General features: G+C 52.1%; 1 protein-coding gene across 6 annotated transcripts in view; it reads right to left on the bottom strand.

Moving 5' to 3' along the window:
* The window catches only part of SOX5 (SRY-box transcription factor 5), a 293,023-nt gene that overhangs the window by 13,841 nt on the left and 265,300 nt on the right, over positions 1-13,882 (bottom strand). For all 6 annotated transcript variants that reach the window (XM_018919866.3, XM_009095179.4, XM_018919869.3 and 3 more), the window contains 2 exons: positions 2,288-2,396; positions 1,259-1,432 (listed from right to left, as the gene is read on the bottom strand). In XM_018919866.3, the coding sequence (XP_018775411.1) occupies positions 1,259-1,432; positions 2,288-2,396 (283 nt within the window). The remainder of the gene's footprint in view (positions 1-1,258; positions 1,433-2,287; positions 2,397-13,882) is intronic.

The following is a 13,882-nucleotide window of genomic DNA, read 5'->3' as shown; positions in this document are numbered from 1 at the left end:
GGCTGATTACCTAAAAACAGGTTTAACCAGGTCTAGTCTCAATTTAGAAACAGACCAAAACTATTACTGCCCTGTCCTCCAGCTAATCACATCATACACCTCTGACCAGTGTAATCACTCTTAACCACTGTAAGGTTCTACTGCCATCAACAGAACCAATTTAGCCTTCTAATCCTGTTCCCATAACTAATCTAATCATCTCGTACCACCCTTTAAATCATGGGTTAACATCACCACGTCTGCCATCCGTGGCAATACATCTTGCTTCTCCAACCAATTTATCTCGTTTCCACATGCCCCCTGCTAACTTTTCATAATAGCTCTCTAATCAAGGGAAGCCTCAAACCTCTGACCAGCCTAAGCCTGGCATATTTACCAGCCCTGCAGCTGGTTAATGCTGCCAGTAGAACTGCACTGCATCTCTTGAGCAGCCTGCAAAGCCACTGAGATCTGCAGCACAGGTAAACACGTTCCCTGCTTAGCCACTGGCCTGAGGGATGCTTAGGTCCTCTAGCTGTCTTTACTTGTAAAAATACAACATCTCTAAATTGGTCACAGATGTATTATTTTTCTGCTGAGAAGTAATTCACTGGCCTCAGTGAGCCTCACTAGTCACCTACTGCATCATCCAGCACAGCACAGAGGAGTAACTTTGGACAGAACATGGTGCTGAGAATCTGATCAAACACTGACCAGTTGGAAGAATTTGGCGTGAGATTCAGCAGATGATGCTCATGACAAATATTGATCAGGATGGGAAGAGCAGTCAATATGGAAATCAGGGTTTTTTAAAATTTCTTTTCAATGTACAAAAATGAAGAACCACCCACTGTAGGAGAAGATCTGGTTCAAGAACCTGAAGGTGCACAAATCCGTGGGACCTGCTGAGATGCACCTGCAGGACCTGAGGGAACTGACAGATGAACTGGCTAAGCCTCTGTCCATCTAGTGGAGAAGCTCTGGCAGTCTGGTGAAGTTTCTGCTCTCTGGAAAAGGAGAAACGTAACCCCCATGGCCAAAAAGGAAAACCCAGGAGCTACAGGCTACTCCATCTCTCTGTGCACGGCAAAACCGCCAGCACAATCTCAATAATTACCAAGAGGATTTCAGGCTGTGGTTAATGCACCCTGCTGGGCAGCACAGGGGAGCCTCCCTCGCTGCTCCTGCCGCAGTGACAGAGGGCGAGAGAGAAAGAAGCAATTCTGTTCCGTCAGGCCTCGGCTGGACTGGGCCAGAATCTTCTCCAGCTCGCTCTTACCTAGGATCTTGCTGATGTTGGAGTTGTGCATGTCGGGGAAGGCCTGCAGGATCTTCCTGCGCTCGTCCTTGGCCCACACCATGAAGGCGTTCATGGGGCGCTTGATGTGCGGCTCGTTGCTGCCGCGCCCGCGCGACTCCCGGTAGATCCGCGACTCCGAGACCCCCGCGCTCCCTGCAAGGCAAGGCACAGGGCTCCACTCTGCTGCAGCACCAGCTCCTCTGCCAGCAGCAGCCAGCTCCCAGCTGCACGCTCCGTGAGCCAGCAGGCACAGCAGGCAGTGCCCAATGCACTGAGTACTGCCCGGGTCAGTTATTCTGTAATTCAGCAGCACACACCTGGCAGGGAGTGCTCATTGCTTTTAAATACCAAGTATTGCACAGCTTTTCTGAGCCATCTTTTACTGCTGAATTACATAAACATAAATATATACTTATCAATGCAGGTTTACTTTTTATTTTCATCCTTTCTTGCTTACAGAATGCTGGTGATATTATGTCACCTCTCTGTGATAAAAAGGGTGTGATAGATGGCAATACTGGGCATCTCTTCTTAAACAATTCTCTAACTAGCAAATGAATATTTGCATTCTCGCCTGTTTTTGTGCTTACATCTCCTTAACAAGATATGCAATAGCAGAGAAACAAATAAACATTGTGCTCACTTCATCAAACCAATAAAGCCCCCACAGATAAAGCACACAGCACTTATGGAGGATCAGGACTACACTCATGGCTTCCCTGTGGGATCTCACCCACCCCACATATATTTGCCTCCTTTTGTCCCTTTTATTATCAGAAATACATTTTTGGTCCCATCTGGAGACCTTCAGTGGACAGAGGGAAGGTTAAAAATCATCTCCAGACTTAAAACACCCCACGATGAATCACTTCCTCCTGCCTTGTTTCACAGCCTCTTATTGCTACCAGCTCGTATTCCTCATGGGCCTCCAAAGCACTGGATTCTCCCTCAGATCCCGCTGACACACACACACAAACCTGGAATTCAGGAAAAGCCATTGGTACTGACCATCAGAATCTCCACTCATGTTGAAATCCATCATTGCGTGGCTGAACTTCCCATCTTCACTCTGCTTTACTGCCAGCTGCTGGGTCAGGGTCTCCAGTGTTGTTTTGTCCTATATGGGCAGGATGACAGGATGTGGATCAGGAAAATAATTCAATATTGTAACTCCAAAGTTTGGACGTTATTTAGGAGTTTTTCAGGGAAGCTAGATAACGATACACAAGAGTTTGCTGAGCCATGTATTGAAGAACAAATAACAAAGCTTTTTCTGGAAGGGACAGGGTTACAGACTCTACCATAAAGTTCTTTTCCAAACTGGCTCATTAGCTAGTGACAAGCAAACTCCATGGTGTCAAAAAGATTGGCTTAGTGAGGCATGCTAAAACTGGCTGCACATCTGAAGAACACCTCAGCTCTCTGTGCTCCTGGGCTTGCAGAGCTGGCCTGAAGCTCAGGTGACACATGCTCTTTTGCAGTGCATTTACTGTAGCACTCGATTTGTGGCCTGCAATCCAAGTGCAGAGACATGGATGGCTTTGCTCTGTTTCTTTTTTAAAAGGCAGTATTTTAGGAAGCAGCCCATGGGGCAAGAAAAAACACCCTGCAGTTCAAAGTGACTCAGACCTTGGGAAAGGTTCAGCCTGAAGGAAGCATGATCCCTGGGCAGCAGGCTGTGTTCTTGTCCAGACTGCTGTGTGCAGCCCTACCAACACCCCGTCCATCACTCCTCTGGTCAGCACTGACTGTGAGCCCTGGATTGCAACAGGCTGCTGTGTGCTCCAATCCATCTGCCTAAAGACTGCCAGAACAACGTGCTAGGGCAATTCCTTCCAATGTCCTCTCCAGAACACCTCGCCTCCCCCACAACTGTTTGACTTTACAAACACAAAGGTGCTCCATTTTCCAGCTGGTTTTGTTTTCCCAGCGCCTTCTGCTCAGGAGCTCTCTTTCTTCTTGACAATCATACATTTAAAAATAAGTCTTTCAGGGAAGCAATACTAACATTTCAAAATCTCAGGCACTGTGCCTTTTGCACAGCTAAGAAAATGAAATGATGTGGCATGATAATGAAGTGGCTCCAGTCGAAAAAATTCTTTTGAGCTTCTTCCTGAAAGAAAAGATTTCTGTTTCCTTTTTCTATTCTACTCCTGTTGGCTGTAAAAGATCAATAAACTAAAAAAACTTTCAGTTTCCACATGGCAACAGTTTCATGTAGCCTAATAATGTCACTGGGATGTGTTACACAGGAAAACAGAAAGAAGAACAATGCAAATACAGAAATGCTTCCTGCAAAGTGATGGCCCTGCATCTGCAATTCAAAGAATGGCTCCAACTCATGTAAGCCACTGCACAAAGAGTTTCTCAGGAAGAGTTAGAACAAGACTAATCTGCTCCACTTTGCACTTCCAGAGTTTAGGGAACATGAGCTTTCCTATTCCTCACATCCACTTTCACTGTGAACCCCTCTCACACTCCTGCTGCTCTGTCTACGCCCTGACACTTCAGCATGGAGAGCACACAAGGAGTCACCCTCCTGGTTTTTGCAGGGAAAGCTTGTGCAGCAGGCTCAGCCCACCCAAGGAAAAGGGTTTCCACACCACTGCCAGGCACAGCAGATCCAGAAAGCTTGGAGAACCTTCAAACAAGCACCTGAACCAGTCAGGCATTTAGTGTCACCAAACTCCTTGATCCAGTGTTTTTAACTCAGCTCTCATTTCCAAAGCAGTGTGTCAGAAGTCAAAAAGTCAGGACTAAGGTGACTTTGTATTTCTTCCAAATTGATTGCAGATATATAATGGAAGTCAACAGTTTTTCCTCAGAAAAAAAAAGTCTATTTACTGTCAACTTCATAATGCTAGAGTTCAAAAATTTTCATGTCAGGAATTAAAATGTCAGGAATAAATTTAAAACACTGGCACCAAGCTAGAATAAAAGAACATTTTCTCTTGTTGCTGTACTATGGGGGAGGGGAGTTATTCTGCTGCAGACTTAATTTTTGAGGCACCCCTTGGAAAAACAGAGCTGAGAGTGCACAGGGCATGGGCTGAACCTTCTTCTTCAGATAGGAAATGCAGCTTTGGAGGCAGCTCCACCCCAGCACACTCTGGGGACACCACCTGACAGTCCCCAGCTCAGGGGACACTCTGGAACACTCCTGCAAGGCACAGCCCAGGCATGGCTCCTGGAGAGGCTGAGCTAGCCCAGGCATGGCTCCTGGAGAGGCTGAGCTAGCCCAGGCATGGCTCCTGGAGAACCTGAGCTAGCCCAGGCATGGCTCCTGGAGAGGCTGAGCTAGCCCAGGCATGGCTCCTGGAGAGGCTGAGCTAGCCCAGGCATGGCTCCTGGAGAGGCTGAGCTAGCCCAGGTATGGCTCCTGGAGAGGCTGAGCTAGCCCAGGCATGGCTCCTGGAGAGGCTGAGCTAGCCCAGGCATGGCTCCTGGAGAGGCTGAGCTAGCCCAGACATGGCTCAGGGTCAGAGCCTGAGCTAGCCCAGGCATGGCTCCTGGAGAACCTGAGCTAGCCCAGACATGGCTCAGGGTCAGAGGCTGAGCTAGCCCAGGCATGGCTCCTGGTCAGAGCCTGAGCTAGCCCAGGCATGGCTCCTGGAGAGGCTGAGCTAGCCCAGGCATGGCTCCTGGAGAACCTGAGCTAGCCCAGGTATGGCTCCTGGAGAACCTGAGCTAGCCCAGGCATGGCTCCTGGAGAGGCTGAGCTAGCCCAGGCATGGCTCCTGGAGAGGCTGAGCTAGCCCAGGTATGGCTCCTGGAGAGGCTGAGCTAGCCCAGGCATGGCTCCTGGAGAGGCTGAGCTAGCCCAGGCATGGCTCCTGGAGAGGCTGAGCTAGCCCAGACATGGCTCAGGGTCAGAGCCTGAGCTAGCCCAGGCATGGCTCCTGGAGAACCTGAGCTAGCCCAGACATGGCTCAGGGTCAGAGGCTGAGCTAGCCCAGGCACGGCTCCTGGAGAGGCTGAGCTAGCCCAGGCATGGCTCCTGGAGAGGCTGAGCTAGCCCAGGCATGGCTCCTGGAGAACCTGAGCTAGCCCAGGCATGGCTCCTGGAGAGGCTGAGCTAGCCCAGGCACGGCTCCTGGAGAGGCTGAGCTAGCCCAGGCATGGCTCCTGGAGAGGCTGAGCTAGCCCAGGCATGGCTCCTGGAGAGGCTGAGCTAGCCCAGGCATGGCTCCTGGTCAGAGCCTGAGCTAGCCCAGGCACGGCTCCTGGAGAGGCTGAGCTAGCCCAGGCATGGCTCCTGGAGAGGCTGAGCTAGCCCAGGCATGGCTCCTGGAGAACCTGAGCTAGCCCAGGTATGGCTCCTGGAGAACCTGAGCTAGCCCAGGCACGGCTCCTGGAGAGGCTGAGCTAGCCCAGGCATGGCTCAGGGTCAGAGGCTGAGCTAGCCCAGGCACGGCTCCTGGAGAACCTGAGCTAGCCCAGGCACGGCTCCTGGAGAACCTGAGCTAGCCCAGGCATGGCTCAGGGTCAGAGGCTGAGCTAGCCCAGGCACGGCTCCTGGAGAGGCTGAGCTAGCCCAGGCATGGCTCCTGGAGAGGCTGAGCTAGCCCAGGCACGGCTCCTGGAGAGGCTGAGCTAGCCCAGGCATGGCTCCTGGAGAGGCTGAGCTAGCCCAGGAACGGCTCCTGGAGAGGCTGAGCTAGCCCAGGAACGGCTCCTGGTCAGAGGCTGAGCTAGCCCAGGCATGGCTCCTGGAGAACCTGAGCTAGCCCAGGCACGGCTCCTGGAGAGGCTGAGCTAGATCAGAGCCTGACCTAGCCCAGCTCTGGCTCCCTGGTCAGAGCCTGACTCGGCTTGTGAGACAAGCAATTCTAAAAATCAGCCCAAAGCAGCAAAAACCAACAGCGAGGAGCACTCCTGCCCTTCCAGGAGAAGAAACATAGCCATCTCTTGCTAAACATGAAGGGATTCCAAATTTCTGAATTTTGTTTCAGACCTCAGCAGGCTGAAAGACATTTTATCAGTATTTTATTTCTTTATGAAGGGGTTCCCAGTCATTATTTCTGTTGGATTGTGGGAGAGGCTCTCTGGAGGGGCAGCAAGAGCTCTGTTGACTGGGTCATTTAAAACTCTAATGGGTAAAGCAGAGAAGATTATACTGAAGAGAGCATTCAATGTCAAAATAGCCCAGTTGTTCAAAGTATAACCAGAGAGGCTTCATCAACAGCCACAATGTGATGAGAAGTTTCTAAGACTTTATTAATCAAAGAAATTAACCTGCCACAGAAGACTGAGCTGTACCACAACTCCTAGAAATGCTCTAATTATATTCAAAAGAACAAAAACACATACACACACGGAGTGTGTCATGTAAAAAAAAATATAAGAAATGACTAAGCACCACAAGTCAGACTCTGTTTTGTGGTCAGCTGCAAAAGTTCCTTGGCTCTCTGTCATGGATAGCTGTCGTAGTTTAACCAAACATTGATCTAAAAATGACAAGAACTTGGTTGCAGTCTCTTTCATAGAAGAGACATAAAACAAGAAGAGTCAAAACATATGTAGAACAGCCTGATCCCATTTGCCAGAACTCCTCCCACTACCAGATGAAAGTGAAGCAAGCCCTTGGAAGGTCTGAGAAACAAAAACATCCTGCTGGCTTTGCCTCCTGCCCTCCCTGCTCCCCCAGCACTGCTCAGGGCACCAGGGCTCAGGGGGCACTGGGACCACCCCTCAGCTCCATCCCAGGGGGCTCAGGGGGCACTGGGAGCACCCCTCAGCTCCATCCCAGGGGGCTCAGAGGGCACTGGGAGCATCCCTCAGCTCCATCCCAGGGGGCTCAGGGGGCACTGGGAGCATCCCTCAGCTCCATCCCAGGGGGCTCAGGGGGCACTGGGAGCATCCCTCAGCTCCATCCCAGGGGGCTCAGGGGGCACTGGGAGCATCCCTGAGCTCCATCCCAGGGGGCTCAGGGGGCACTGGGAGCACCCCTCAGCTCCATCCCAGGGGGCTCAGAGGGCACTGGGAGCATCCCTCAGCTCCATCCCAGGGGGCTCAGGGGGCACTGGGAGCATCCCTCAGCTCCATCCCAGGGGGCTCAGAGGGCACTGGGAGCATCCCTCAGCTCCATCCCAGGGGGCTCAGAGGACACTGGGAGCACCCCTCAGCTCCATCCCAGGGGGCTCAGAGGGCACTGGGAGCACCCCTCAGCTCCATCCCAGGGGGCTCAGAGGGCACTGGGAGCATCCCTCAGCTCCATCCCAGGGGGCTCAGGGGGCACTGGGGGCATCCCTCAGCTCCATCCCAGGGGGCTCAGGGGGCACTGGGAGCATCCCTCAGCTCCATCCCAGGGGGCTCAGAGGGCACTGGGAGCATCCCTCATGGGGGCACTGGGGGCATCCCTCAGCTCCATCCCAGGGGGCTCAGGGGGCACTGGGAGCACCCCTCAGCTCCATCCCAGGGCACAGCTGGCAGCAGTGAGAGCTGTGCCCACACTCTGCACAGGATGGGCTGTTGCACTGCAGGCTCTGCTCCTGCCCATGAATGCCAGGGTGTCCAAAGCAGGCACTGTGCCCCCTGCCCAAGCCTTGCCATGGCCCAGATCCTGCCACACCTCTAACTGCTGCAAGAGAACTGCCAGCTGTTTGCAGAGGGATCTTTGACTTGGGTTTGGGTTTTTCTGTCTCACCAAGTGTTCTTCACTCAGCACTGAAGTACCCACAACATTTCACAAAGAAAGGCAGGATCATTAACTGCTTACCAGAAGGGAAACTGAGTCACACGTTGTGGGACTTGCCAAAGGTTCCTTAGTAGGGCTGATAAATGTTTTAGCAACTGAAATTAGCGCTCCTGAATCTTCCCCAAAAATTACCATCTCTAGCCTGTAATTTCTTTCTGAGAGTGGAATTGTGACTCTTGCTGATGGCACATGGTACCAAGGAAAGCAAAATAAAGAAAAGCAGTTATAGATCCACCACTGCAAGGGACCTTGCTTAAGCAACGCCTGCAGGCCTGTAAAACTCATAAAAGGCACATGCATAAATGATAAAATAGAGTGAGACTTTCAAATGTTGACTCAGTAATTGTTAAACCCCTCCTGGCTGCACAATTTTATAGTCTTCTACTGTACTAATGAAAATGCAAGAAACAACAAAGAAGGGGTTTAGCCTTCCAATTATATAAACTCTGAGGACCACCAAAGAAGATGAAAGATTATTTAGAATGTCACAGCAAGTTATCATTTGGGAGATTTTTTGTTGTTGCATCAAAGTTGAGTATGAAGAAACAATGCATTCACCACCCCCTCAGCTCTTTCAGTCTTGCTTATCCAAGATCTCTATTTTTCATGGAATAATCCACCCACAGAATCTAAAAGCAGCATTAGGAACAAGAAAATAACAGAACAGTCTTTATATGTGGCTCTTCCTGATTTTATGGTGCTCCTTTCAGAATTAGGACCTGCAGTCTGAGTTGGGGCTCCATCAGCTGGGGCCACACCTTTGGTTTATAGCACTTGTAAACCCCACTCTGCTCCAGGAGTGCCCAGAAATCACTGCCCTGCTCTGCAACCCACTGCAGGTGCCCCCAGACCCAGCACAGACCCTCCTCGTGGGCAGTTACTGGGACAAGATGGGGATGACCATGGAGACCCAGAGATTCAATGACTGCTCTCAGGAACAGACTCCAATTCCCAGAGAATCGGCTGAAACTCCCCCAGCCACTTCTCTCTGCTCTATTGTGGCACTGGGCTTCAGCTTCTAGGGGCTCTCAGGTCAGTACCTTTAGAAGCACTGAAGGCACGACAGAGCCCACTGAAATAAAAAGAGGAAATCCTCAATAACCTGGCAAGGGTCAGGCCCCTAAGGTGGTTTTTGTGTTTTGTTTTTTCTTTTATTATTTCTTTGTTTGAGAAAGAACGAAAGAATGAGTTCATTCATAAAGTGCATTATTTGGCTTGGAAACAAAGGGATGGGAAGCAGCAATTCCAGAGGACACTGAGGTCCTGCTTTTCCCTCGGCATGCTCTCTGAGGGACACAGCAAGTCAGGACTTTCACATGAAACGCACGCAGGACTGGCCCAGCCCAGGATGCTGAAGAAGGAATAAAAAGGAATGAAAGCAGAAGGCTGAGAGGCAGTTTCCTTCTCAGGAAAGTTGTAAGAGCACGGGCAGAGGCACTGACCTCATCAGATCCAGCTGTAATCTGCTGACTGCAAATAGGTTAAGAGTTCCATGACCCAGTTTCTCATCCAGCCTGCTCCTTGGGCTGACATGGCCTGTAACTCCCTGTGGATTGTTCAGCCACTGCACCTTCATTTCCTGAACTGCACAGGATGGAGACAGTGATGCTCTCCCACCACTGTGAGGAGTTCTGAGGTCTCTGGACGAAATGTGCCACGGCAATTTTAATCAGGGGCTGCCCAGCCAGTCAGAAAGCTGGCACAGCTGATCAGCCTGGGAAGGAAACGTCAGCTGGGGACAGGGGGCACACCAAAATGAAACCAGGGGGAAATCACAACCCACACAGGATTTCCTGGGAAGGAGGGTCTGCTTGCATGCAAAGAGAAAGCAAGAACACAGACTCTGCTTTCCTGGCAATTGTGTAAGAAACAGTGGGTGACTCAAGTGCACAGCAGCAAGACAGCCAGCACAGAACACTTCTTCCCCATTTTCCCCTAGAAGGAATTCTCAGGTGATGAAGGCTGCTGCACCTCTGCTCACACTTCCTCCAGCCCTGCTGAACAGCTCAGGCTGACCCCTCAGGAGCCCAAATGGACACAGCTCACAGAAGAAGCAGGCCCAGCCTCCATGACACTGGAGACAGGTCCTGCACTGAGGCTGAGTCATGAATGTGCTGAAGCCCCAGTGACTTGAGACATGTGATCACATAAAAATAATAAAAAACCTCAGGAAGTAATAGGATCTCGTGGCTGTGGGGCACAGCTTAGAACTTAAACCCAAGGACTCCAAAAACTCCAGAGTCATAAAAGGACTGCACATCACTTGTATGGTTTTGCCTTCAGGAGGAAGCTGATCCATCTTTATTGGGTTTGATAAAACTTCCCCAAGAGCACCAACAGCTGCAGTCCTCCCTGACCCACACTGGGCTGTGAATGTTCCCAACCTCTGTCCCTTGGACTGAACCAGGTCTGAATTCCCATTCAGCACCTCCCTGGGCCCAGGGCTCTCCCCTGCCTCTCTGCTGCTGCTCTCCTGAGCCTCAGCTGGACTGTCACACACACACATCCAGGGGCAGAACCCATCCCTCAGCTGGACTGTGTCACAAACACATCCATGGGCAGAACCCATCCCTCAGCTGGACATCCATGGGCAGAACCCATCCCTCAGCTGGACTGTGACACACACACATCCATGGGCAGAACCCATCCCTCAGCTGGACTGTGACACACACACATCCAGGGGCAGAACCCATCCCTCAGCTGGACTGTCAAACACACATCCATGGGCAGAACCCATCCCTCAGCTGGACTGTCAAACACACATCCATGGGCAGAACCCATCCCTCAGCTGGACTGTGACACACACACATCCATGGGCAGAACCCATCCCTCAGCTGGACTGTCAAACACACATCCATGGGCAGAACCCATCCCTCAGCTGGACTGTCAAACACACATCCATGGGCAGAACCCATCCCTCAGCTGGACTGTGACACACACACATCCATGGGCAGAACCCATCCCTCAGCTGGACTGTGACACACACACATCCATGGGCAGAACCCATCCCTCAGCTGGACTGTGACACACACACATCCAGGGGCAGAACCCATCCCTCAGCTGGACTGTCACACACACATCCAGGGGCAGAACCCATCCCTCAGCTGGACTGTGACACACACACACATCCATGGGCAGAACCCATCCCTCAGCTGGACTGTGACACACACACATCCATGGGCAGAACCCATCCCTCAGCTGGACTGTCACACACACATCCATGGGCAGAACCCATCCCTCAGCTGGACTGTGACACACACACATCCAGGGGCAGAACCCATCCCTCAGCTGGACTGTGACACACACACATCCATGGGCAGAACCCATCCCTCAGCTGGACTGTCACACACACACATCCAGGGGCAGAACCCATCCCTCAGCTGGACTGTCACACACACACATCCAGGGGCAGAACCCATCCCTCAGCTGGACTGTGTCACAAACACATCCATGGGCAGAACCCATCCCTCAGCTGGACATCCATGGGCAGAACCCATCCCTCAGCTGGACTGTGACACACACACATCCATGGGCAGAACCCATCCCACAGCTGGACTGTGACACACACACATCCAGGGGCAGAACCCATCCCTCAGCTGGACTGTCAAACACACATCCATGGGCAGAACCCATCCCTCAGCTGGACTGTCAAACACACATCCATGGGCAGAACCCATCCCTCAGCTGGACTGTGACACACACACATCCATGGGCAGAACCCATCCCTCAGCTGGACTGTCAAACACACATCCATGGGCAGAACCCATCCCTCAGCTGGACTGTCAAACACACATCCATGGGCAGAACCCATCCCTCAGCTGGACTGTGACACACACACATCCATGGGCAGAACCCATCCCTCAGCTGGACTGTGACACACACACATCCATGGGCAGAACCCATCCCTCAGCTGGACTGTGACACACACATCCATGGGCAGAACCCATCCCTCAGCTGGACTGTGACACACACACATCCAGGGGCAGAACCCATCCCTCAGCTGGACTGTGACACACACATCCAGGGGCAGAACCCATCCCTCAGCTGGACTGTGACACACACACACATCCATGGGCAGAACCCATCCCTCAGCTGGACTGTGACACACACACATCCATGGGCAGAACCCATCCCTCAGCTGGACTGTCACACACACACATCCAGGGGCAGAACCCATCCCTCAGCTGGACTGTGACACACACATCCATGGGCAGAACCCATCCCTCAGCTGGACTGTGTCACACACACATCCATGGGCAGAACCCATCCCTCAGCTGGACTGTGACACACACATCCAGGGGCAGAACCCATCCCTCAGCTGGACTGTGACACACACACATCCAGGGGCAGAACCCATCCCTCAGCTGGACTGTCACACACACATCCAGGGGCAGAACCCATCCCTCAGCTGGACTGTGTCACACACACATCCATGGGCAGAACCCATCCCTCAGCTGGACTGTGACACACACACACATCCAGGGGCAGAACCCATCCCTCAGCTGGACTGTGACACACACACATCCATGGGCAGAACCCATCCCTCAGCTGGACTGTGACACACACACACATCCAGGGGCAGAACCCATCCCTCAGCTGGACTGTGACACACACACATCCAGGGGCAGAACCCATCCCTCAGCTGGACTGTCACACACACACATCCAGGGGCAGAACCCATCCCTCAGCTGGACTGTCACACACACATCCAGGGGCAGAACCCATCCCTCAGCTGGACTGTGACACACACACACATCCAGGGGCAGAACCCATCCCTCAGCTGGACTGTGACACACACACATCCAGGGGCAGAACCCATCCCTCCCTCTGCAGCCTTTGTTTTTCATCAGCCAACCCTGCCCCTGCATCCCTGCCACCACAAGGCACTGAGGGCACCCATAAATATCCACAGCTCGTCTTTGAAAAATGGATCTGGGCATTTAATAAAGGATGGTCAATCTGGAGGGGAAGAAAAGCAGTGTTTTAAAAGGAAGAGCTAAAATCTTTGGGGGATAAAGAGTCCTCCCTGCAGAATCTCTCCCTCTCATGCGTAGGCACTTGCTAACTGAGAGTAGTGGCACTGTGACAAAAGCAGCAAAACCAAAGGCAGGCTCTGCTAAAGGAACAGGGGGAGGGGAGTTCTTCCACTGGCCATCTGTGAAAACAAGGCATGTGGCCATTAAATGCAGAGGCTGTAAATATAAATATACACAAGCTCCACAAAGCAAACGGCAAAAAAAGAAAAAAAAAGAAAAAAAGAAAAAAGGAGGAGGGGAAGGGGGGGACAGATAATAAGTGGGTAAACTTTGAGGTGAAGTAAATCAAAATGTTCATTGCTTTGTGTTGGGCAAACCCAATTTTGATCTTTGCAGCCTGCAAGCCTGCCCTGTGTTTTTTAAGTTACATTTGTGCGAAGTTTCAGGAGGAATGGCAGTGGGTGCAGCAGCCCTGTTGAACAGGACTCCTTGGCCATGCCCGACCCTGCTGGGGCTGCTGACTGAAGTCTGACACCCTGGTGATGGGTGGGTGATGACACCACACCTGCCTGGCTTGTGACACTTGAAAACTCTGTGCTGACAGCACGAACAGAGAGGGCTGCAGTCCCCACCCAAGAATTCCTGCTGGCTGAGAACCCCATGAGACAAACTCAGAGAGCAGGGAGAGGGCACACAGTGACAGTGCTGTGCCAGGGCACTGCCTGCAGGACACAGCCTGGGCCCACCCTGGGCAAAGGGATCTGCTCACACTGAGGAGAACAAGGGCAGTGCAAAGGGATCTGCTCACACTGAGGAGAGAACAAGGGCAGTGCAGAGGGATCTCTGCTCACACTGAGGAGAACAAGGGCAGTGCAAAGGGATCTCTGCTCACACTGAGGAGAACAAGGGCAGTGCAAAGGGATCTCTGCT

Source organism: Serinus canaria, chromosome 1A (assembly GCF_022539315.1).
Source record: "Serinus canaria isolate serCan28SL12 chromosome 1A, serCan2020, whole genome shotgun sequence".
Classification (NCBI taxonomy): Eukaryota; Metazoa; Chordata; class Aves; order Passeriformes; family Fringillidae; genus Serinus; species Serinus canaria.
This window is presented reverse-complemented; position numbering and strand designations above follow the sequence as displayed.